The sequence below is a fragment of the Corvus brachyrhynchos genome, unplaced genomic scaffold (genome assembly GCF_000691975.1).
Source record: "Corvus brachyrhynchos isolate BGI_N302 unplaced genomic scaffold, ASM69197v1 scaffold22, whole genome shotgun sequence".
Taxonomy (NCBI): Eukaryota; Metazoa; Chordata; class Aves; order Passeriformes; family Corvidae; genus Corvus; species Corvus brachyrhynchos.
Genome location: NW_008238355.1, coordinates 2277103 through 2300831, shown reverse-complemented (window position 1 = coordinate 2300831; position 23729 = coordinate 2277103). Strand labels below are relative to the sequence as shown.

Sequence of the window (23729 nt, the reverse complement as noted above, 5' to 3'; positions counted from 1 at the left end):
TTAAAACTGCGATTTAAAAGGGGCACCATGTAAAACCATTAAAGGCATGAAGGATTTAAATCATATTAAGTGACAGGAAAAGCAAATACTGGAGTATCCAACTCTGGAAGACTAGCCTTCCAGAAGCCATATTCCCTCTGTGTTAAGTGGCCCTTAACAAACTCCACCTCTGAGTAAGGCTGAATTCAGGACAATGCTCCATTTCTCTTGCTGAAATAGGTGAAATTTCTCTTGTTGAAATATTTACCAGGTCCACAACACATCTCAGGACTGATATGTGCTAGTGAGCACAAATTCTGTGACCAGCTACCTTTTTCTCCTTAGGACAGCACACAGCTTTACATGTACCAGCTGGTCCTAGCTGCTAGCTGGCTTCAAGGAGAAAACAAGATGCAGCTCCAAATTATCCAACAGCCTTTAAGGTTGGTGAATAGGCACATTCACCAACCTATTAATGCCTAGAGGCCTCAGTAATGCCTAGAGGCCTCAGTAATGTCAGACACTTCAGTGCATGTCCATTCCTGGAGGTTAACCAACGGGGCAATTTGGAAGAGCAGTCTGGCAACCAGCTGCAAAGGGACAAGGCAAGAAGCAGTCAGCACTGGGCAGCAGCCAAGGCCACAGCTTGCTTGGCAGCTCCTGTGTTGCCTACCAATTCAGCTTCAACATCTTTTGGCTCCTTTGGGAAACAAAGGTCATGTCCAAATGCACAAACCCTTGGGGAAACATTGGATCTTTGTTCTCACTTAAGAAAAACGCTGCTGAATACTGAGGTTTTCATTGAATTTTAGGAAAAACCAAAGTGAACCATAAATAACAGCAGCCACTCCTGCTCTGCACATTTCCATCTCTTCAAGGCCTACCTGCCATGCTCCGTGCCAGGCTGGACAGCTTATCCTTTGTGTAGCCAAGCCCTGCTGCCATGCACAGGGCTTGCTGCCAGCTGCCACTGCTCTGAAAAGCACCAAGTGCTTTTGCAAAGATTCCAGCACGAGCAAGTATCAATGCAGCCTGTTCATACAGCTGCTTCTGAATCAAGTACTCCCCATATGCATCACTGATATTCTGAAAGAAAGGGACAAAAAAAAATTAAAAAAAATTACTAACATCAGTAGCAGTCCTCCATTAGTAAAAATTAACATCAACATCTCATCAACAAAAGCCTACTATCCAACTTCTACAAGGAGTTTCTAGGCACAAAGTTTCAACCCCATTTCAAACTGTATCAAGCTAAGGGCTGATGATCAGCACACGGAGACACTTCACAAAGCTACAGCAAATGACACAGGGAGGTACCTAACTCTCCAAACCAAATGCTGGGTAAACTAGATACTGCAGGAAACCAGACCCTTCCTCCCCACCCACATGAACAGTTTTTGTTAGAATGTCTCTCTGAACCAACCTACTTTAGGAAACTGTGGCACAAGGGAACATGCGAGCCCTGTAACTCTATAGGCACAGGCTACTCAAAGCTCACTATCTCCATGAAGAAGGGGCAAGTGGATTTGACTGGAAGGATACAGGGGGAATAATAAAACACTCCCAATGAGTCATTTGGAAACAGACCTCCCTCATGAGTAAAGACTCCTTTCTGCTTTCACTGTGTTGCAAACAGATCAATTTTCTCTATTTCCCCCCTCACTCAACTCCTCCTTGTACAAAGGCTTGTGTGTTGTGTATTTACAATATCTACATTAGATTACATTTAGATTTACGTTTTATCTCAACCTTGGACAAGCTAAAGTTCTTCAGTACTACTGAAACCAATAAGGGACACTAGGTACTAGGAAACAGCACATCTAAAAGCGTCCAAGCTCTCCAGCACTTTTCAGAATACTTTAAGGATAACAAATTGTTCCCACACAATCTGCAAGCCACACAGAGGTCAAGACAGGAAGAAGTCTTTCTGAGGTTATGGGAGTTATTCAGCACACTCCAAGACAGTGCAGCAGAAGAAACAGGACTTCCAGGTGCTCTCTGAGTCACAGGACTGAAGGAATAACAACCATTGATGACCAGGCCCGCAGGGTTAGTGCTGAGTGAGAGTCATTCCAGCCCTTACCTCAGAGGAGGGTCTCAGACAACACTGCAATAGCAATGACCTACAGAACTTGAACACCAGGAACTGCGGCTTCATTCCTGCCCTCACGCAAGGTGCTGAGGGTATCCGAACACATGCATAAAGGAATAAAAACCTTTGACACTGCACTGTCACGAGCTTACGCACCTTGTACTCCTGAGTGCTAGAAGGGTACAGTTTCAAGGCCTCAGAATATAGATTCTGATCCTTCACCAAGTTCAGAAATTCAGAGAAGTGTTCAGGACCTGCAGAAATAATTTAGTTTTTTTAAAAATAAAAGAGAAAGTACATGGCCCTCCCAGCTCCCAGACAGTCTGGGTTCACACCATCAAGAAGCAACCAGAGGTGCGTGGGTGAAACAGCACCCATTCTACTACTGTAAAATCAAGGCATTCACTTCTTTGAGGTTTGCTCCGCTTTTGCCAGAGATATTAACTAAGGACAAATTACTTAAACAGGAACAACATGAGACTTCATGTACTTCATGACCACAGAGCAGTAAACATTTCTTTCTCCCTGCACCAAGCTACAGTACAAAAAGCACGTAGTAGAAGATCACCAGACATTACCAAATGGGAAGATAGTCTTGCACAATCCTTCTCTTTCTTCAGCTATTTCCCCCCAGAGCATCTCCAAAATGGAAATGTTACACTGCAGAAATCCTCCTTAGGACACCTACCACATTTGCTGAGGTGGCCAAGAGCTTTTGTGTATCTCTTCAAGTGTCTGTCTATTGTGTATCGCTGATAATTGGTTTCCATTTTCTGGAGGGCATTTAAGAAGGGCAAGTATTCCTTTGGGTCCTGCAAAGAACAATAAAAACTGCAGTTGAGCTAATCTGCTAAAATCCTTATTTGCACCCATCTTCACCAACACACAGTCCCATTTTGAAAATATATGATAATATGCTAAAAAAAGGCTTTTTTTTTCCAAATGTAAGCCATCTTGAAAAATCGATTTGTGCATATACTGTTGCCAAAAATTACTAACTTAAATTACCAGGCTCCCACATGGACTTCAGCAGTATCTAAAGGCTGGTAACACTTAAAATTCAAGCTTATGTGTCATATCAAATGTTGTTTTCAATTATCTGTGATTACGTATAAATTTGCAGCCAGATCAACTTCCCCACACCAAAGGTCATAAAACCCATTAACATGAATAGGGTGTTCTAACTGATGGGCAGCAGAATTTGCTGTAACATTAGGAAACTCCGAAGATGCAGATGGGCACTTCACATTAAACCCACATGAAGACACATGCTATTATCATGGGCACCACTACACAAGCAAGAATCAAGAGCACAGAACTGAGACTGGAAGGCATGCACTCACAATGCTCCAGATACTAGTGCCTCCCTTCCCCAGAGCTACTTCGCCTTGCTGCTCTAGAAAAGCACTGTTTCACCATGAACACTAATAAATTTCCAAAGCTGTGCTCAGGAAGTACCAAAGGATGCAGAGACATGACATCTTCCCAGCATCAGCCCAAGCACACACAGGGCTCCTGAGCAACTGGAATCCAGCCTGGGTAGAGAGCCATTACTAAGAAAACATGCATGCTGATCTGCAGACTCCAAAGAACCTTTGAGAAAGTAAACAAATAAGTTCCTTAGCTGGAACTGTAAGCCAAGACCTTTTGAGACTTCTCTGCCACCATGACGACTAAATCAAAGTCGTACGTCCCCAAGGAATAATCATACAATTCATTGACATCCACAAGGAAAAGCAGGTACTTCAGTGCTTCTTCTGCACTCACAGCTTGGACATCTGGCGTAACGCTTTCTGCAACAAGGTAAAGTGGCATATGGTCTGTTACACCACCAGCAGTGGAACCTGCTGTGAGGAAAGGATGCATCATCAAGCACAACCCTGACATCAGAGAGGGACCATCAGACTAACAGCTTGTTCTACCTTGCAGAAGGGTTATTTTGCCTTTACTGGGCAACTTCAAGGACCATCCCAAGCACAGCACTGAGCGTGCAACTGTGACAAGCTAGAAGCATCAGCACAGAATAAAGGCGAAGTTTGCTAGCTTGACATAGCACGATCCAGAATAAGAACCTCCTATTCCATGCGGAGAGAAGTAGAGCTCCAACTGGAAAGTGAAAACAGGTCCAACTCTGGGGTATCTGCCAGCAAACTTAGGTAAAAGGGTGAGCTGAGGGCATATCTTAACTGATATGCTGCTGTACCTAAACACACAGCTAGTTTCAAGTACATTTCTGTTTTGTGGCTTGCTCCATTAACAGTCACCTTAAAATAATTTTCTTGGTGAACCATGCTAACAATCAAAGTTTTGAGGAACACATTCAGTGCAGTAGCTCAGGGTGCAGCTGCAGCGGAAGCTGCAGGTTGAGCTCTGGGTGGTGAGAGCTCCAGTGTGAACTCCCAACCCCTTGCATAACAAAGGGGACAGAGACCTGTGAGACACTGAGACACAGCAGGAGCTGAGGACCTCCACATTTTTGCAGGGATAGACTATGAAGGTATAGAAGTTCTCAGAGGCCCAGGGGTTCCTTTGTTGAGGGTCCCTCCTCAGAGGGACCAGCTGGACCTCTATTTCGTTACTTAGTTATTGTGCCAAGACTAAGTTAAATTAAGGCTGGGGATGTCTGAGACTCTGCTGTGGGAAAGAAACCTGGGGTTGAGCTGGTAAGGAACCCTGGTCTGAGTGTGGGGGGTGGTCCCAGCTCCAGTGGTGCGAACGTGACTGCCAGTGTGGCTCCTGGATGGTCAGACAGGGAGGCTTCCTCCTTAACAGTTTTTTTTTTTCCCCAGACAGCAAAGTTTCCTTAACACAAAGCCCCTGAAAACCACCCATTTTCAAAACTTTTGAGTTCCTGATACAAAACCTCGAAGATCATGGACCTTCTGGAGAGCAATTTCCAGTTCTGGAGGACTCTTTTTTACATGTGCTGTCAGTATCGATAGGCAGTACCTGAAGAAAAGAGAAGTGGTGAATGAAAAAGTGAGATGGCAGAAACACAGCTTATTCCTTTTTTAGCAGTTTGTGGAAGTTCTAGTTTATGTCTTAGAAACAAAAAAAAAAAAAGAAACTGCTCAGGTATTTTGATCCTCCTAAAGGAAGGCAGCAAACATGGGAAAAGAACAGAATATATCAGAAAGGTTTTTCTACTCAGCATGTCTTCCCAAATATGTCACAAAGCTGGAGATGAGTTTTGAGTAGAATGAGCTTCCTTACCATGCCAGCCAGCATGAAGAGGACATACCTCTCTCTGACATTTCAGATAGCTGGACACAGTTTTCCAAATGAAATTTGGCATGAAAATAGCCTTTTTTTATAAAAGGAAAGTTTTCTAGGGTGTTATTTATACTTTCATACCATTCACAGTTACTACTTCAAAATAGGTTTCCCAGCCAAGCAGATACTTTATTTTCTGAAATTGTTTGCTAGAAAGTGTCTAAATTCTCAGGGCTCAGCAGCTACCCACCACCTGTCGCTCCTCTCTCCACTGTTAAATATTAAGCAGCCAATAGTTTAGCACCATTTCACCAGGCACTGTTATTATCCTATTTTCCCAGCTTTTATTCTTGTCTGGTGTTAATTCATTCAAGGAGGATGGTTACCAAAAAGGTGATCAATCAGGAATATGGAGCTCATCATTTACACAGTAATTCAGTGTCAAATGGAACAGCTGATACCTTTCCAAAGGGCCAGCTGCTTCAGTCAGCAACTCACCAAGATGAAAATCTTGCTCATGTCTCCATTTGCACATGGACTGATCCTAAATTGAGGGTGTATTCCAAACCTTCACAAGCATCCTGCATCTATTATTTTAATTCTGGTAGTAAAATGTTGGTATGTTATCTGTGGAATTATTAGATGTTTCCAGGACAGCATCCTCAGCAGAAGCAAGGCATGGTTTAGCTAGTTTTGTGAAGCACAAGCTCACCTCAGAGAACCTAGAGCAAATTGACTGATGTGAAGGACAGCTTCACTTCCTGCCAATGACTTATTAGAAATCTCTCTAATGGTTTCTTCACCTACAGTTAACAAAGTGCTCACTTTTGAGGGTCAATGTGTTCCATGGCATCTCTCATCACGTCACATATGAGGTTTACTTTTTTCTGATCAGGATGCTGGCGTGGATGGGTACTGCTGCTACCATTCAGAGATGGGTACATACTCTTTGTGAAATCTTCTTCTCTAGATAAAAACAGGTAATGTGAATAAGAGCACTGTCCGTCACGTAGCCCAGAACAAAGACAATAAGGTTAAGGAACTCAAATGCATCCAGAAAATAACTACTCATCAGCTGCCACACTAACAGAAAGCTCTCCAAAATCTGTCGGTCCCAACTGATTGCCAGCCAAGAGAGGCATTAAAAAAACACCCCTAAAACTGGTCAAACAACTACTTCAGTAGCGCAAAAAAATAAGGAAGGCAAGATTTACAAGATACAGCTGTCTTCTACTAAATCCACTGTGGATTTATCCACTGAATAATTCAGAAAAATAAGCCATTTGCTATTATTTCTGGTCAGGTTAAAACTGAAAATCAAACCAAACACCTAAGTGATAGCACCAGTTCCTACACAATTATTTACTTTAGCAAGCTTGAGAAGTCCTGAAATTACCATCATCATAAAGCTTCCTCACTGAGCATTTAAGAAAGAAGTCAGGGGACTTGATTTGAGGATCCAAGCAAGTATCTTGGCCTCAGACTCTAGATATGCAGTGCCACCTTCCTCCTCTTTATAAGGGAACAAAATTTTCTCTGTTCTCATTTACTGCTCTACAGCAAACGAGCAGAAAAGTCAAAGTACTCAGATAACGTACTAATTAGTTGCTGCAAAAATCTAATGGCTGCCTGTAAGCTGGAATTCCCAACAAGACACACTATCCCTGAAACTATTAAGCTTACTCAAGCTTTTATGACTCAACATGCCAGATTTCTGATTCCTTGCACCCACATCAAAGAGTTGCCAATGTTTTGACAAAATAATTTCCCACCAATTACATGCATGCTTCCATTTGCAGACTTATACTCACTTCAGTTCTGTGAAAAACAAGTTGATGTAATTTACAGAATCTATCTGCCTGATAAAGGTTTCTGTGTTTTCCAGAAATACCTGAAATGAACAAGAATATTACCACTGTTATTCTAAACACTAAGAACATGTACATCAAGTACAACAGTAAATTCAGAGGCCTTGTCTGAAAGTATAGGATGAAATGCTAAATTGGATCTGTCTGCATGATTATGTTACAGTACAGAACAGCCATCACTGCTGAAAGCAGAATCAAAGCACCACCTACAGTTTTGAGCCCACTGTTCAGTGGTGATGGATTCCAGGGTAGATTAGTATGGCGAACAACACAAGAGAACTGGGGAGACTTGCCTTGGGATTGTGGTCATAGAGAAGATTTAGGTTGATTCGCAGCTTCCTCATACACTGAAAAGCTTCCCTGAACATAAGCCTGGAGAAATGAGTCAAGTGGGACAGTTTACACAGTGGATGAGATGCAATACCCGCAAATAAAGGCAAGTGACTAGAGCTAAGCACAGAACCAGGTGGAAGAGAACAGCCTACACAATAAGCTGTGTAGACTGCCTTCCACAAAAATGCGCAAGGTCAGTACTGTTCATTGCTGCCCCCTGCAGTGGGACACACCAGCATGCAAGGCTGATGAAGCAATACAGAACTTATATTATTTTTACTTCCATTAAAAGAGAGTGTTACATTTTGGATCAATTTCCCTTTCAGAAAATTTAACTGTAAATGAATTCAGTAAAAAATGGAAAACAGCTAGCTTAATCCTGAAGTGACTGAGATGTCTGGAGAATGGAGCAGATGAAGATTTCTCCCACCCACCCAATCTCAGAACACACAGTAAGCCCTTCGGTGGGGAAGTGAGAAGCACCTGGCACCGCTGAAAGCTAGACTTCTAGGTGGTCACCCCAGAAACAGTTTTGTTCCCCCTAACATGGGCAATTCCTCTTAGTTTAGCTTCCCTCTCTTTTCCAGGTCAGTCAACCTCTTAACAATTCAGACTGGTGGAGGGAAGTCAAGAATACACCAGTGCCATCTACCTGTCCAGCCACTTCCGAATCTGGGCAAGAACCAGAGCACGGTGATGAATGGTCTCCAAATTTCCTCTTGGCATCTATAACACAAGATCCACACAATCACTTACTTGTAGTTACTCTGCCTACATTGTAGACAAAGTGGCCAATTTCTTTGGCCTGTCTGCTACTTGCAAGCACATGGGCCTCGTTGCCCACTCGAGGACGTGCAATTTCAACAACTGTGGAAAAATATCTGGAAATATATTCTCTCAGTTCAGAAACATTCCTTCCTCAGAAGGCTGGACTCTACCCGACCAAGCACGACCTGGAGCAATCCTATCAAGTTTTCATGTTAGTCCTGCTCTGAGGAGGATGTTGAGCTCCACACTTCCAAAAGTGCCTCTCAAACGACATCATTCTCCATTCTGTGAATCTCTGCCAGCTCTGAAGAGTGAGCTCAGCAAAAAACTAAGTGCCAAGGCTAAGGGAGGGCTGCTAGTAAGTACTAGGAAGTGAGTCTAGAGATTCATGGGGAGAAACCACAATACTAGCACTGCACTACCTCAGCCATTAGGAACTTGAATAGTCCTTCCCAGTTCTGCACTGGGTATCTCTCTGCCTATACTGAACCTAACTCCCACTGGCATGCTCAAAATCCCTCTGCATCCAGCCGGGCAGCTGGAGATTTGTGAGGTGGTGTGCTGCAGCACCAGAGGGCATCAGCTTTGTAGCACGGCACACACTGTTTGCAGGATGGCCAGCAACCCACTGTGACAGGCCCCTGTACACCCTGAAAGCAGATGCCAGCAGACATGGGCAGAGCACTGACCTGCAGCACCACCTTTGTGTCCTGGGGAACAACGGTGACGATACGTGAGCCTCGCTCCACCTTGCGCAGGGTCTCACTGTTGGGTGCAGCAGCACTGCTCAGGCCAGCCTGGAGGGCTGAAGACAACATTTATCAGCACACATGGCACATGCAGCACAGTGCCCCAGTAAGGACCTCCTATGTTGCAGGAGCCCGGCAACGTTGTACTAGACCAACCAAGCCACCAATACAGCAGCGATCTTCAGCAATTCCTGACAGGATGAGAACTTGCTCAGTGCTAGTCACTGTTGTACCTGTACACAAAGCAGAGGTGTGTCCTCTGTACAACAGGATGACAGAACTCAACAGACCAGGCAAGAGTAGCACTAAAACATGTAGAGGACCAGTAAGCTGTCATTCTGCCTCTACCAAAGTCATCACACTTCTCATAGCCAGGCACCACCAGAAACTCTTTCTACAGTGATCCCCTCTCTACCACACATCCTCAAATAGCACAGACTTCTTCTTTTGGACATGGAGGGAAGGGAGAGAATGCAGGGCTAGGCTGTTGAAAACAGTGTAAGGGTCAGCTACACCACAAATTCTCTTTCCTGTAAAAAGCACGTGATATATAGTCAGTTTCTTGAGCTCCTTGCTTTTTGGTAGGTTTCTGAAAGCAGCTCTCTTATTCTCGTCTCTTAAACAGTTCCTTTGAGGAACCCAAATACAGCAGGTTTGGATGTGAAAAATGGGGACATCTTGTGCTTCCAAGACAAATGCTAAGAGTTACCAGCAGCAGGCAGCCATTGCTGATATTTACCTTTCACTGATAAGTTCTTCAAGCAGAAGCACTGACAGGTGTGGGAGTTGGTTGTCACCAACAAAAACTCGTTGTATGTTGCGAATGATGTGATGTTAGAAGCAACCTGTAAAAAAATGAAGTTTATCACAGTTTAGACCAGAATAGGAAAGCTGCCTTTGGCAGAGGAAAAGGGGATGGAATGAAGAGCAAAAGCTTTGTACCTCAATATCATTAACAAAAAACCGGCATCGATCTGTGAGGCCCAAGATCACCTCCTGTAATTAAAATGATGACAACTATGAGCTATCAGCATCAAAACCTCCAGTATTTCACAACACTGATAAGTTGATTGAAGTACCTTACAATTAGGTACCAAGTACCTCATGTGAATTACTTAAGAGAAGCTGGACAGCAAGTCGTCCAACCTCTCTTCCAGGAGTGCTTAAACTTAAGCATCTTTAAACACTGCTGGCTGAAAATCCAGCTTGGCCTAACCTGTAACTGCACAGTCACAAAATGGAAGCAGAAGCCACATTAGAAATCTAGGTTTTTCTATTCCAGCAGCACTTGGTCTAGGATACCAGAGGAAAAGGACCACTACAGAGCAGAGCAAGGCAGGTTCTTACAGCTGGATGCACACTGAAGAACAGAAACCTCTCAAATATCAGCAAAACATCTAGTCATTCTTTAAGCTGTTGTAACTATCAAGAAACCATCTCCAATAGGAAAAACCAGTAGTAGGAGATCTGCAGTAACTCAGTGCAGCCATACTGGCTAATAGGTTAAGTTCATATAAAACAAAGCAAAATGGTCCTTTCAAAAAGAGCATGGCAGTAACTGCTAGAAATTTCCAATATGAAATTTCTCACTCTTTAATGAAATTACTCATTTTATTCATAGAATGGGGTGACTGGGTGTTAACTGCAATCCACCAGAAATGCTCTAGAAGGCAAGAGAAGATAAGCTCTCAGCTCTGCATAGGACCTTATGAAGAACATCACGAACAAGTATCATTGGGCCCTGGGCAGAGGACCATGGCGTACTTTTGACACAGAGAACAACTGAGGAGGGAATTTAATCTGCTCACAGTCTCACTTACTTCATCACTGATCCTCGTGATGGAAATCTGCACACAACGGTAGGGGAACTGAACAGCAGAGCCACTGCTGCTCTGCCAGGGCTCAAGGACTGGAGTAGAAGCCTCTAAGGAGCAAAGAAGATCTAATTGTTTTCCAACCAATCAAAAACTCAGACATTAAAACATATCTCAAAAAAACTGGAACTGGGAATAAGCTACACTATCTGACAGAGGGGAGGAATGCTGGCACAGAAGTCCAGGATGCAGTGGACAAGAAGGTGGTAACTTCTAGGGGCTCAGTAGTGCCTTTACTCCACCGTGGAATGCGAGAGAAGTACTATGGATGTGGCAGCCAGTCAGCACTGAACTTTGTGGGTGTGCATATGTGCATTAACATATGTATGTGTATACATATAAAGTTACTGTTCATTGAATTCTGATACAAATCACTAATTTTGGCCCATTTCTGGGAGCAGAGGAAACGTGAAACACAGCACCAACTATTCAGCAAGAGTCACTCAAGTCGCTGAAAGTCAAATAATCTCATTAAACCTTTTAAGAAATATGTAATAACTACACCTAAGACTGGGTACTGTAACATGACCCAGCTTACCCCACAGGTATTTTAGGATCCGTCTATCAGTCAGCTGCAGAGCTACAGTTTTGGTCACTGGGCTGCTGTACAGGCTGATCACTTCTCCATCTACAGGCACTGACAAGCTGACATAAGACAGAAAACACAGAACATCAGTCACAGCAGATACACTGAACACCTTGTTCCTGCCTTTCTTGTAGCCAGATGAAAAGATGCAGATCTCCAGCACAGACATACTTCGCTCATGTAAGGATCTTCTGCAGTCTTCTCACACCTGTGTCAGCTGACAGTGGCACCAGAGAGCACCAGCAACTCCAGCCAACAGGCATTTGCCTAACTGTGCTGGTCACTGTCTGCACTGCAGCACTCCGCAAACACATGCCTTTTTCTGTTCTACAGTTCATATGCAAATCATTCTGTCTTTGCAGTGTAAGTGCTGCAGAAAGCTCCCCAATCTCTTTGGGAACCGTATTTCTGTACCCCAGGTGGCTTTCTTTCATGTCTGGTTTTAGCTCAACTAGCCCCACAAAGACCAGCAGGTGAGGAGGAGAAGGATGAGGAGGAGAAGGAGGAGGACAGAAGTTTCAATGGCTACTGATCCCCTTCTGGACCTTGATAATGGTGGGCAAAGAATGGAGGAATTCAGTATCATGTGCTATCCCCCCTCCCGCAAGGGCCTCAAATTCCAAGGAACAGAGCCATCCTGTACTGATACATGTTTAGCATGCACCCTTGCCAGGCCAGGTGTAGGCATTAGGACTACAGGCAAGCGCTGACCAGTAGCCAGCCTCATGAGCTGTTTGGTTCTCCTGCAGGAAGACAGCCAAATTCCTTAAACCACGGCTTCAGGCTGCATGTCTATTAAAAGACTTAACTCCTTCTAGGCACTGTCCAAAAGCGTTCTCAGACTTCAGCCACAACTGACAGATCTCTAGTACCGTAAATTCAGGCACTCTTCTTCAGCTCCAGCCACATGAGGCACTGCAGTCAGATGGTGAAGGACAGACTGAGCAGCATGCTGACTTTGACCAACAACCAGGAAGCTGTCATCTGGCAGCCAGGTGAGAAATCGGAGCCCCAGAGGATTCATCACTTCATTGCTGCCACTGCTCACATCAACTCTGTCACAAAGTAAAAGAGGTTGGGACACAAATAGAACCTGATTTCAGTAGGCCACCTCACTAGAGAGGCAAAGGACTTCCTAAGCACAGCCCAGCTATTCAGATATACAGCATGGCTAGGAGGGCTCCAGTGCAGAAACACAGATACCCAAAGCATGAATCCTGCCGCAGGCTAGACTGGAGATAAAGGATGAGACCTAGGAAGTTCCATCTGTTTTCCCTAGGTGGTACTGCTTCCATGCCAACTACCTCTAGGAACAAAGAGAGAGAGCATGGTGGGATTTTTAACCTCGTCACTGTCTCTGCCATGCAAGCAGCTCTGTTGCTCTGTATGCCATCATCATGGGCCTCGGCACTGCACCATCATTCCTCTGTGCTCCTGCTCCCAGAGCCAAAGTGCTGCACCAGGCACAGGAAGGGATATCTCAGTGCTGTCACTGACAGTCACTGGTTCTGCCAGATAGAGACCTCAGTAAAGGGCACTTCTCAGCACTACTTGCAGACACAGTGTGAACAAAATGAAACCATGTTATCTGACAGCCTTCTAATAATCTTGAGAAAAGTGGTCAGAGCTGTGACCTCTAAAGCATCCAGCCAGGTACAACCCTCTTCTCCCCTCTACAGCTGTACTAGTTCTGCATTACCTGTAGGTTTTATCCAGGTATGGTGTTTCCACAGCTGCTCTAAACCCATTTCCTCCCACAGCTCCAAAATTGACAGTAGGGTCATTTACTGTACTCTGTCCTAGCAAACGCAAAGAAGAACAATGCAGAGTTTAGAGATCTTCCCAACAGAGCCCCTTCCATCTTCAAACTTATCAAAAAGTAGATGCAACATGAAACTATTAAAAAAGTCAGACGATGCTATCCCTACTTGTACAGCTAAAATGTAATTCTCATTAACACTCGCTCTGAGGAAGACAGTCACATTCCAACACTGCAGTACAAAACAGCTGTTTTCTCACAGCATGCTGTATATAAAACTGCTCTGGGAAGTGCTGGGTGCCCAAACAGATTCTCAGACACTTCCCGGTGCCAGTCAGCATCATACCATCAGAGCAGCTTATGCAAAATACCATGTGCTGCAGTCAAGCTGAAGCTAGGCAGGGGAATTACTACCAGCACAATTACATACTCAAGAGACAAACACTGTCTTCTCATGAAGTCAATGCACCACCAAAATGCTTGTATGTCACTCAGTCTACTGGAAACGAGAGCAGAGCTTGAACTCACACTTAAACCAAGTACGTCTTGTGTAAAGGTTTGAGTGACCACCACCTTACTAGCCCCACACAGTACATAGGGCTTCTTTTAACAAGGTTGCAACATGCTCTCACCGTATCTGTATACAGAGATCCTGTTGTCAGCATCCAGGACAGCCATATCCCCACTATGTTTGGGATCTGTGTGAAATGCAACTTGATTAACTGCCTGTTGGAGCTGGAGCTCATAGGTACACATGGGTGGAGGCACCACAGCATGCTGGAATGCTGTGACAAGCACTTTGTCTGTGGAAGAGAAGAAAATCCAAGATGCACACCAGTACAAATGTTAGTGAGGCTCTTTCTGGATTCTTTACTGAAGTAGAAATAATGTTACAGAAAATGGTTGCTGTGCTGCTAGTGGTTATCTTCAGTGAGCCACCCGTGAAGCTTCTATCAATTACATGGATCTCTCCCTAAAAGCTTTGTAGGAACAACAACTAAAAGAAAAACTATCATAATCCCATCCAGCCTGAATACAAAATGCTATACCACCTTTTCTGACCCTGGAGCTGGAAAGCTGCCCCACTGCTTACCTCCATCTATAACAGCCACATTTGCCATATGTTGACTGTTCTCCCCCAGCCCATGGTCTGTGGTCCAATGCCAGTCATAGAAGAGGTAATGCCAGCCCTGGCAGAGTATATGTAGTTTATACAGGTTCTCTCGGTCCCAGAGCAGTGACACCAACTGATTTTCCTCCAAGCTACCAAAGTGTAGACTTTGCTTCAGGTACCAGTGATAGTTCCCTGTGGTCCATAGCTGAACTATAGAGAAACAGATAGTTACTACAGCCTAGTATTTGAGACCCAGCTCAAACTCTCCCTCCCAACCACAACTGCTCTTCCAGGGGTGGGTTAACTGCAACTAAAATAAGAGTCGTAGCCTTCAGTCCACGAGCTGTGTCATACATCACACAGCACAAGAAAACACCACACTGTGAAAAAGTCAGTCCTAGAATTCATTGAGCTACCCTTGGGAGATGGCAAACCCTTGTTTAATGAAGGGCTCACACCTTTAGTATTCCATTTGTACCACTTCCAGTTACAGCAGCCTGGAAGATGCTTTCAGCTCAGGCTGACAACTGGTTCTTCCTCACCAGCTGTGCTGGTTTTGGCTGGGGTAGTTAATTTTATTCACAGTGTCAATTATGGGACTGTGTTTTGGATCTGTGCTGAACACAGGGTGGGTAAGCGATGTTTTAGTTATTGCTGAGCAGGGCTTACAGAGAGCCAAGGTCTTTTTTGCTTTTCGTACTGCCAAGCTAGCAATGAAGTTGGGGGTGCATAGGAGGTCAAGAGGGGACACAGCCAGGACAGGTGACCCCAGCTGACTAAAGGAACCATGTGACATCATGTTCATATATAAGGTAAGGGGAAGAGGGAGGAAGAGGGGGTATTTGGAGTGATGGCATTTTCCTTCCCAAGTAACGGTAGGATATATGAATATGATGGGGCCCTGCTGTCCTGGAGAGGGCTGAACACCTGCCTGCCCATGAGAAGTGGTGGCTTTGCCTTTTATGGCATGTGTGGCTTTTGCTTTCTCATATTAAACTGTTATTATCTCAACCCACAAGTTTTCCAGCTTTTACCTTCCCGATTCTCTCCCCGATCTTGCTGGTGGGGAAGTGGGCAAGACACTCTGTGGGGCTTGGCTGCTGTCTGTGGTTAAACCATGACACCAGCACAGTGGTCTCAAAGCCACTGGTAAGCCTCCACAGGGTCTCCTAACTTGCAGGTAAGTACCCACTGCTAACCACATTTGCAGTAAAAACTATGAGCCAGAGCCTCATGGGGTGCTCTCACCGTAAGTGTTTGTGTTGGAGTTTTCCACCTTCAGGTCTTCCAGCCATATAGCCAGGATTGTAGAATCTGCATTCCAAAGCATTTCATTAACCTGCAGAAACAAACATGGCTCTTACTGATATTGTTGCTTCCAGATAGTTTACAAGACCAGGAGGTGTGCCTTATCTTCAGCAATGAAAGGTGCGTGGGTTAATATAAAAACAGAGCCCTCATGTATCGCAAAGCTCTTGAGAAGGCATCCTGAAAACCCCACAGATGAAGAGGCCACAAAAATGACAGTAGCGTTCTCTTTGCTTCCCCTGACACTGAGAAAGAATCTGCCAAAAGACCTCTCAGCATCCAAGCACAGAAGCTGAAGTAATGCCCTAGCAATACCTTCTCACTTACTTGGGACAATGTGAGTATATAACCTCACTCTTGCAATGGCTGACCTGCTGAAAAGTACTTTTGAATCATTTGCCTGGTAGAAAGTAAACAGAGCCCAGAAACACCCCAGGGCTACAATCATCATGCACTACATGTCTTTGTACTATGGGCATGCAGAGGGCATTGCATCTTCTCCACAGGCTTCTTCATTGTTCTCTTTTCAGGTCACTTCCTCCATTAGGATAAGCACGAAGTATTAGGTTAAAACCTCTCCCTAGAATCTGGAAAAGATCTAGCCCTTTTCTCCATTACATCAAAGAAGCCCAGACAAAGAACTTACTTTGACCTGCCCTTTCTGGAAAGGGAGGGTGAACTCTCCATGAAGAAGACCATTCTTTTCCAAAAAAACCACATCATGTCTGTTGGGTTTTTCCTGTGTAGATGCTATCAGGTTTCCTGAAGGCCTTAAAAAAGACCCAAATGAAAAGTCATTATTCACACAGTCACTAACTGTCATCTTAGACCCCAGTCATCTCACATTTTTTCCAGTGACATGAAGAAAAAGGCAGAGGATGTGTTTTCCTCAGCGCTGTTCAGAAAAAGTCATAGGTCCAGCACAGATCAGAGCTCATGATATCTACAGGTGACCAAATAAATGCCAGCACTAGGAAAGGAACCTGTAATATTCCTTTTTATACAGTTGAGCCCAAACCCACTTGACACTGACCATATGCAGAGAATCTAACCCTTCTTCCCACTTGCAATGCAAGTATTTTCAGGGTTTAAAGGCCTACTCTTCCTCATGCTGAATCAGAAGGCAGCTTTCTCAAGTTTTGGGAAAAATCAACAAAACACTGAAGAAATGAAAATGATGCTGATCAAAGACTGTGACCAGGGAATAAAAAGCAACACTGCTGTCAGCATGCAGACTGCTGTACTACTCACTTCCAGGACAGTGCTTGTTCTAATCCGGAGATAGGCTCACTTGTTGACTGCAGCACAAGCTCTCTGCTCCACACCCGGACCTTCCGGGCACCTACAGGTTGAGAGACCAATGACACAAAGGTCTAAGAACACACTGGGAAGAGACTTTCCTAATTTTATGAGGGTAGAAGAGCAAATTTTGATGCACATGTGTAAAAAGGAGATTCCTTGTGTACACCTTAAGGGCTAACAACTTGTTCTGTCTCAGGCAGTTCTCCCTTCAGTAACCAAGTGACTGAAGGAACTGTGTTAGGAATTTCAATCTGATGTATTTCAGTCACAGTCATTTCCCCCTCTAGCTTTCACCATGGGAATGTTAGAATCTTCCTATAAATTTATGATCCTCCCTAATCTGTAGTACTGAAGGTAAAAACCCAAACTTGTGGAAGAGCTGTGAGGTTTGGTGCAGTTCAATATGTTGACCAATACATTTGAACTCCTCAAAAAGTAGTATTTATCATGGAAAACATCAGTTGCAGTCTTAGAAGTAATGCATATGCTTATTACCTCTTTGACTTCAGGGCATAACCAAGGGAAAAGTATTACCAGTATTTTTAAAAAAGTGTGCAAGGCTAAACTCTAGTATAAGGGACAGTGGTTATATGAACCCAAACACATTCATCCATTCAGCATTGAGAGCCTATCGGGTATTCCTTAAAACTTGAGCAGGTGAAAGAAGCAGTTCAGACAGTATCTACAAAGGAGTAATCCCTCCTGGCATCTCACTGAACTGAAAACCAAACTGCAAAGAAGGTATTCAAAATACTGTATCTATAATATGGCTCTGAGAACATGAGAGCAAAGGGCAATTAAATAGCTTAACTCACTCTTGCTTTAAGTGGCCGACAGACCACAAACAGTTCTTGCCTTACCTAGATTCTGCTTAAGAAGCCCTTTACACACGTTGGTATTGCAAAGAAGTTTGGTGCCATACCTGTCTCTGGACAGACAGCACTCACTGCAACGAACTGCCCATCTCCTCTCCATGTCACCCGAGGCCTGCCATCATCCCAGGCTGGTGTAGGTAACACTTCCTGAAGTCACACAGAAGAAAGTTGCATCAAAACTTGGGAAGGCAACTGTGGTCTTTGTCTAAATAGACTGCTCTTTGAAGAGCCTTAGCATGAAATCCGTCCATTAAGAAGTGTCAAGGCTAGTAAGTTAAAAACTCATTATTCAAAATGTTGTTTCAGGAAATACTAGAATTAAAACTATCTAATTCAATCTGCTCCTCCTCCAAGTGCATATGACTATCTCTTCACATGATCACACCCTATCCTTCCCATGCACCTGGGTCTTTACTTATAGACCAGCAATGCATAAGCTGGACACAGAGTGAATTGAGATTGGTTCAGGATTGATGCTGGAATGCTTGCAAATCTTATTTTGAACTCTGTTTGAAAAGCAGTAAGTACTCCCTGCTGCTTTCTTGAATTAGAAGGAAGATAAAAATGCATGATTTCAGACAACACAGAAACAGACAGAAGCCGCCCATGAAGAGAACTACTAGAAAGCTGGTAGCAAATTGGTACCGCAGGAATAACAGAAACTCTCTTTATACGTGTTTTGCCTGAGAGAGCATTGGCTTGACACAAAAAAAGCAGTATAATACCGTCTGTTTGCGATGTGCTGCCTGTTTCCCTTCTGATCCATGGAACTGCGTCTCCTTTTTACCCCAGCCAAGAGCAATAAACTTTCCTGAAGAAGAAATAATCCTTGTAGTGGAAGATTCACAGAGAATACCTTAACTACTGTGCACTTTGTACACAATCACAGCTTCAAGCAACCCGTACATTCTCCCAAAATTTTATTCTAAAAACCCACAGGGAAGTTACATTGCCCAGAAAGTACTTTGGTACATGGAACTTAACTTGAATTTATTCTGACAAGTAAAAATATTGACTTTCCCCTTCCGCTGTCCAGCAGCACTACAGTCTAAATAAATGTCTCCTAGGGCCTCAAAGTGCTCAGCTCCATTTCCTTACTTTCCACATGCTTACAACATATCAATTACATCAGCTAGGGCAACTTCATTTCAGTGCACCTCTCACCTTCTCCAAACTCATCTTGGTGGATTTGCTTCTCCGTAATTGGTTCAAAATCCCTTGTCATCATGATGAGTGTCTGCTGACCTGCAAGGCAGATATTAAATACAGAATTGGTAATGGTATCTGCAGCAAATAAAAACGCACGTGTTCCCCTGTGTGCTCCTGTTGTTCTGTCATGTACCTAAATACAGAAAACATGCACTAGAGAGAACATACCCTTCAAAGCATGAAACCTCGAACTGGAACAGAACACTAGCAAGTTTTTCTCCTCAAAAATATGCTTCCTGGCCTAAGATTAGTAATTTTTTTTCACCTTCCAAACAAGTACGTGGTACCTTTTCTCTTGAGATATGAAAGACAAGAAGGCGACTGGGAACAGTCACTATGGATTTATGAAGAGGAAATCATACCATCCTGATAACCTCCTACAATGGGATGACCACCTTGTGGATATGGGGAGAACAATGGATTTAATTTATCCTGACTCTAATAAAGCTTTTGATGCTGTGTGCCACAACATCATCATAGACAAACCCATGAAGTATGGGATAGATAAAACCACAGTGAAAACCAGATGAACTGCCAAGCTCAAAAGCTTGCCAGCACTGTCAAAAAGTGCAGCTTGAGGTCAGTCACTGGCATGCCTCTGAACACTAGGGGCAATGATTAACATCTTCCTCAATGACCTGGAGCATGGGACCCTCAGCAAGTTTGTAGATGACACAGAACTGGGAGAAGCAGCAAGTAACAGCAAAAGGTTGTGCTGCTGCCCACAAGGACCTCGTCATGCAGGCAAGATGGGCTATCCAGAACTTCATAAAGCTCAACAAGAAAAAAGTCATATCCTGCATATGGAAAATAATAATCTCAAGCACTAAGACAGACTGAGAACCAAGTGTCTGGAGAGCAGCTTGGCAAAAATATAAACTATGTTTCCTGGGGCACCAAGTTGAACTAGGTGGCAGTATGCCCTGCTGCACAGGTGGACAACAGCAACCTGCCTGCATGAGGAGTGCTGCCAGCAGGTTGTGGGAAGTGATCTTGCTCCTCTACTCAGGGCTGCTGAGACACATGTGGAATGCTGACTCGATTTTTGGGCTTCCCAGTACAAAACAGATGAGGACATGCTGGAATGAGAATTGCAAAGGGTCACAACGATGATTAAGGTCTTGAAAAATCTGTCACGAGTGGAGGCTGAGACAAGCCAGACTGCTCTGGAGAGAAGGCTCCACAGGAATCTCATCAGTGTGTGTTATATTATTTACAGGGAGGTGGGGTACAGTAAAGAAGACACAGCCATGCTGTTTGTAGTGCTGAGGGACAGCACAAGAGGCAATGGGCACGAACTGAATCACAGAAAATTCCCTTTAAACCTAAGAAAAGGTTTTTTTTACTCTGACGACAATTACAGATAGGAACAGGATGTCCACAGGGGCTGTGGGGTCTGAAACCTAACTGGGCACAACCCCCACAACTTGCTCTAGGTAACATGCTTTGAGCAAGGTGATTGGAATAGGTGATCTCCAGAGTTTCCTTTCAACCCCAAGCACTCCATAATTCTGTGTTGTCTGAGGCTAATTTAATTTTCTAGGTGAGTCACACCTGTAGCTAACCTGGGCCTGCAACACATGTATTTCCTACCAAAGGCCAAGAAACAGTTTTTGTTACTAAGAAATCAAATGGTGATATAAAGAAGTATTTATGTTTTTGAGGCAAGATCAAATATACTCCCCAGGAAGATTTTAAGGACTCATAACTCTTCTACAAAACAGCTTTTTGGGCCTAACCAATTTCTGCTTGGATCTCTGAAGCACCTTATGAATCATGATATGAAATCTAATGTATAGGATCTGACAGAGTTTTTTCCACTTTAAGTCCTAGCCCCAGTTTCATAACTTTTTCTTCTTGTCTCTCACTCTTAGTTGTTTGGTGCTTTGGCCATAGTGAGTTTCATTCCTACAGGCAGAAAGCTTACAGGCTGTTGTTGATACCTGTTGCAAGCAAAACAAGCTCTTGGTCAGGACTCCAGCTCATGACACTCAGACCGCTGTCCACACTTCCAACACATTCCACCTGTAAGACCAAAATAAGATCACAGAAATGCAGGAACATGAGTGCAGCACTATCCCAGCACAAATGCAAACAGCCACGAAGGCAAAAGAAAATTGCCTCCTGCTTAAAAAAGTCAAAAGCCTAACTTCACACTTTGTGTTGAACAAAACAAAAGAAACATTTCTGACTAAAACTGGTTCCAGAATGTTTATGAGTGAGAGCCCAGGTAATGTAGAGTCTAGCACATTCTACCATACACGGTTTTAGAAAGAGCTTTATTCTGCAACTCCCAGTCTTATGTCAGCAACGTAGAGTGTCAATACTAATATTGTCTGAAAGGGCCTGTGATTACATTGGTAAATATTCTTCAGTCACAAAACACAGACATAATGATTCTTACCTAGAGAATTCCAACACACAGTTAAACTCTGATCAGCCTGTGTATGCTGAACGTGACAACTGTATATACCTGCACCAATGTCAAAATTTATGGAAAATTGGGCTAGTTTTACTGGGCCATCATGAGCAAGTAATAGCAGTGGGCAAAGAACCTTTGTTATGCATTGCTATCCTGATTTGCAAAAGGCATAGAACAGAGCAACAAACACACCACTCGTGATAAACAGCAAGATGATGCCATTCAAGGAATTAGGCTTGGATGCCACAATCTTTTCAGGTAAGAAAAGTGGGACTGGGACCAGTCAGCAGAGTAATTATCACTCACATACAGAGGATTTCAGAATAAGCAGAGGAATCTTCCAGACCTCTTTGTTGGTGCCCAGACTGCACCAAAAGACGACAGCCTTAAAACTAGAAAGTAAGCCACAAACCCACAAAATAAAGAATCTGTGGTTAAACCTATTCTCTGATGCATCTATCACTGCAAAAGAAGTCTCCCATATCACAGGCTTTGTTAATTTCTATTCCTTTATGACATGTAGTAAGCTGCAATAAGGACTCATTTTTCAGATACAGCTAACTGCATATTTAAGTGGTATCTGCAAATCAAGTGCAAACATGAACCAAAACAGACAAGCTGCAAATAACCACAATCTTACAGCTAACCCAGACAGACCACTGTCATCTCATGCCCACTTAAACCTGCACTGTTGGACTGGTATTGTGGGAGCTGATTCAGATTTCAGAGGGTGCTGTTGTGGTGTTTAAGTGTCTTGCTGAAGATCATATAAATCTGACAATGAAGAAGAAACAGAAAGCAAGTATCTCAGTTTCTGCCATATCTTAAGTCATGTCAACATGTATCAACTGATAACAAAACAGTAGCTACATTGTGAACTATGAATGGATTACTTTATTCTTTACCTAGTCTCAGAAATATCCTGTTTTTGTAATACTTTCTAGCAGATCCTGTACTGCTGGGAGCCCACTGAGCAAATTCAGAGGACCCAGGCTGTGGATAGACAAGCCATCATTTCAATTCCAGTTCTTTTTCAGAATATATATTCTGTCTTTAGTCATTCTCAAGGTTCTGACAAAAATCAGCTTGTCTGCCCAGAGAATGGAGACTAGCCATAGCTCAGTATGCAATAAGCATACAACTGGCTCCTAAAGAAATTAGAAGTGTTATTCTTTCCTCTGAACTCCCTCAGTACTGTTGTGTCTTTCCTGCCATGGTACCTGTTTTGTGCTCAGGTTGCACAGTAGGATGTCTCCAGCTGCTGTAGCAACACACACACTCTCCTGCTCTGGAAGATCTTCGACACCCACGATGCAGCCACTTCCATCCTCAGGCAAGAACCCATCCACAGTCAGGGAAACTTCTCTTGACACCTTGATACAGAAAGGTCAATGGCTAACTAATTACACATCACCTCATTGGGATTTTTGCAGAAATAACAGACTAATATCCGTAGGTATATTTCATCCTACTGCAGTTAAACAAAACATTACACAGCAAAAGGGAGTGTGTCAATGGCACAAGAAAAAAGCCAGCTTGCAAGTACTTATCCTCACTTATCCATAGAAAACCATGAAGATCCCTTATGGTAAAAGTGATAGAAGAAAACGAGAAAACTGATATATGGAAACAAACAATACACAGCTTACAATTTGCTGTGGTAATCGTCTTTCAACACCCTTTTCATATTTCACCAGTGTAAACATTAAGAGGTGCAAGGCTAGCTGCTTAAAGAGTCCCACTACTCTCAAGGGGGCATGCACACTTCTAGACACAGCATAAAAACAATTTCTAAGGAAAACCATTTGGATGGTTAAGGTACAGCAATCTTTGAAAATTAAATCCCTGGAAAGCCCCAAAGGTCTTTTACCAGTTAATTTCAGAACTGAATGTACTAAAGGAATTAGATGCCTCAGAATCGCATAGTGAGAAGAAAGCAACCCAGCTCTAACAGGAATTCATGACTCAACAGCACTTTATTACTTTAGCGGTATGTTGGGGTTTTTCTCCCCCTAGAGCAAAGTTTCAAAAACTTCCTCCTGTACTCTTCACTATCTCTTTGCCTGCTTGGTTCTGTTTTGTGAACCTGTCCTGATGCAACTGTTCGCCAGGTCGTGCTTATGAGAAAACCACGCGAGTGACACGTGTCTAACACAGCCACGCTCTTAAAGAAGCAGATTTAGTATTTTAGAAGCACAAGACTCTTCAGCCACCAAGATCACGGTGCAGCGGCTTCCACGGCACCGTGAGACAGCAGCAAGCGGCGGCGGGAGGAGCA

At 43.6% G+C, this 23729-nt stretch overlaps 1 protein-coding gene across 3 annotated transcripts in view; it reads right to left on the bottom strand.

Moving 5' to 3' along the window:
* IKBKAP (inhibitor of kappa light polypeptide gene enhancer in B-cells, kinase complex-associated protein) overlaps positions 1–22835 on the bottom strand; it is a 31663-nt gene extending 8828 nt beyond the window's left edge. Inside the window, exons 1-26 of one of the 3 annotated variants that reach the window (XM_017735356.1) lie at positions 22672–22835; positions 20973–21054; positions 18985–19065; positions 18546–18631; positions 17868–17967; positions 16895–16985; positions 16290–16413; positions 15584–15674; positions 14315–14545; positions 13854–14024; positions 13162–13261; positions 12335–12517; positions 11415–11521; positions 10823–10926; positions 9945–9998; positions 9742–9847; positions 8943–9058; positions 8138–8211; positions 7446–7524; positions 7096–7175; positions 6110–6250; positions 4935–5020; positions 3716–3918; positions 2760–2883; positions 2228–2325; positions 864–1065 (exon numbers count right to left, since the gene is read on the bottom strand). In XM_017735356.1, the coding sequence (XP_017590845.1) occupies positions 864–1065; positions 2228–2325; positions 2760–2883; positions 3716–3918; positions 4935–5020; positions 6110–6250; positions 7096–7175; positions 7446–7524; positions 8138–8211; positions 8943–9058; positions 9742–9847; positions 9945–9998; positions 10823–10926; positions 11415–11521; positions 12335–12517; positions 13162–13261; positions 13854–14024; positions 14315–14545; positions 15584–15674; positions 16290–16413; positions 16895–16985; positions 17868–17967; positions 18546–18631; positions 18985–19065; positions 20973–21015 (2875 nt within the window). In that variant the 5' untranslated portion in view covers positions 21016–21054; positions 22672–22835. The remainder of the gene's footprint in view (positions 1–863; positions 1066–2227; positions 2326–2759; positions 2884–3715; positions 3919–4934; positions 5021–6109; positions 6251–7095; positions 7176–7445; positions 7525–8137; positions 8212–8942; positions 9059–9741; positions 9848–9944; positions 9999–10822; positions 10927–11414; positions 11522–12334; positions 12518–13161; positions 13262–13853; positions 14025–14314; positions 14546–15583; positions 15675–16289; positions 16414–16894; positions 16986–17867; positions 17968–18545; positions 18632–18984; positions 19066–20972; positions 21055–22671) is intronic. The other 2 variants (XM_017735357.1, XM_017735358.1) reach the window with 2 other exon arrangements.
* Between the last annotated feature and the right edge of the window lie 894 nt (positions 22836–23729).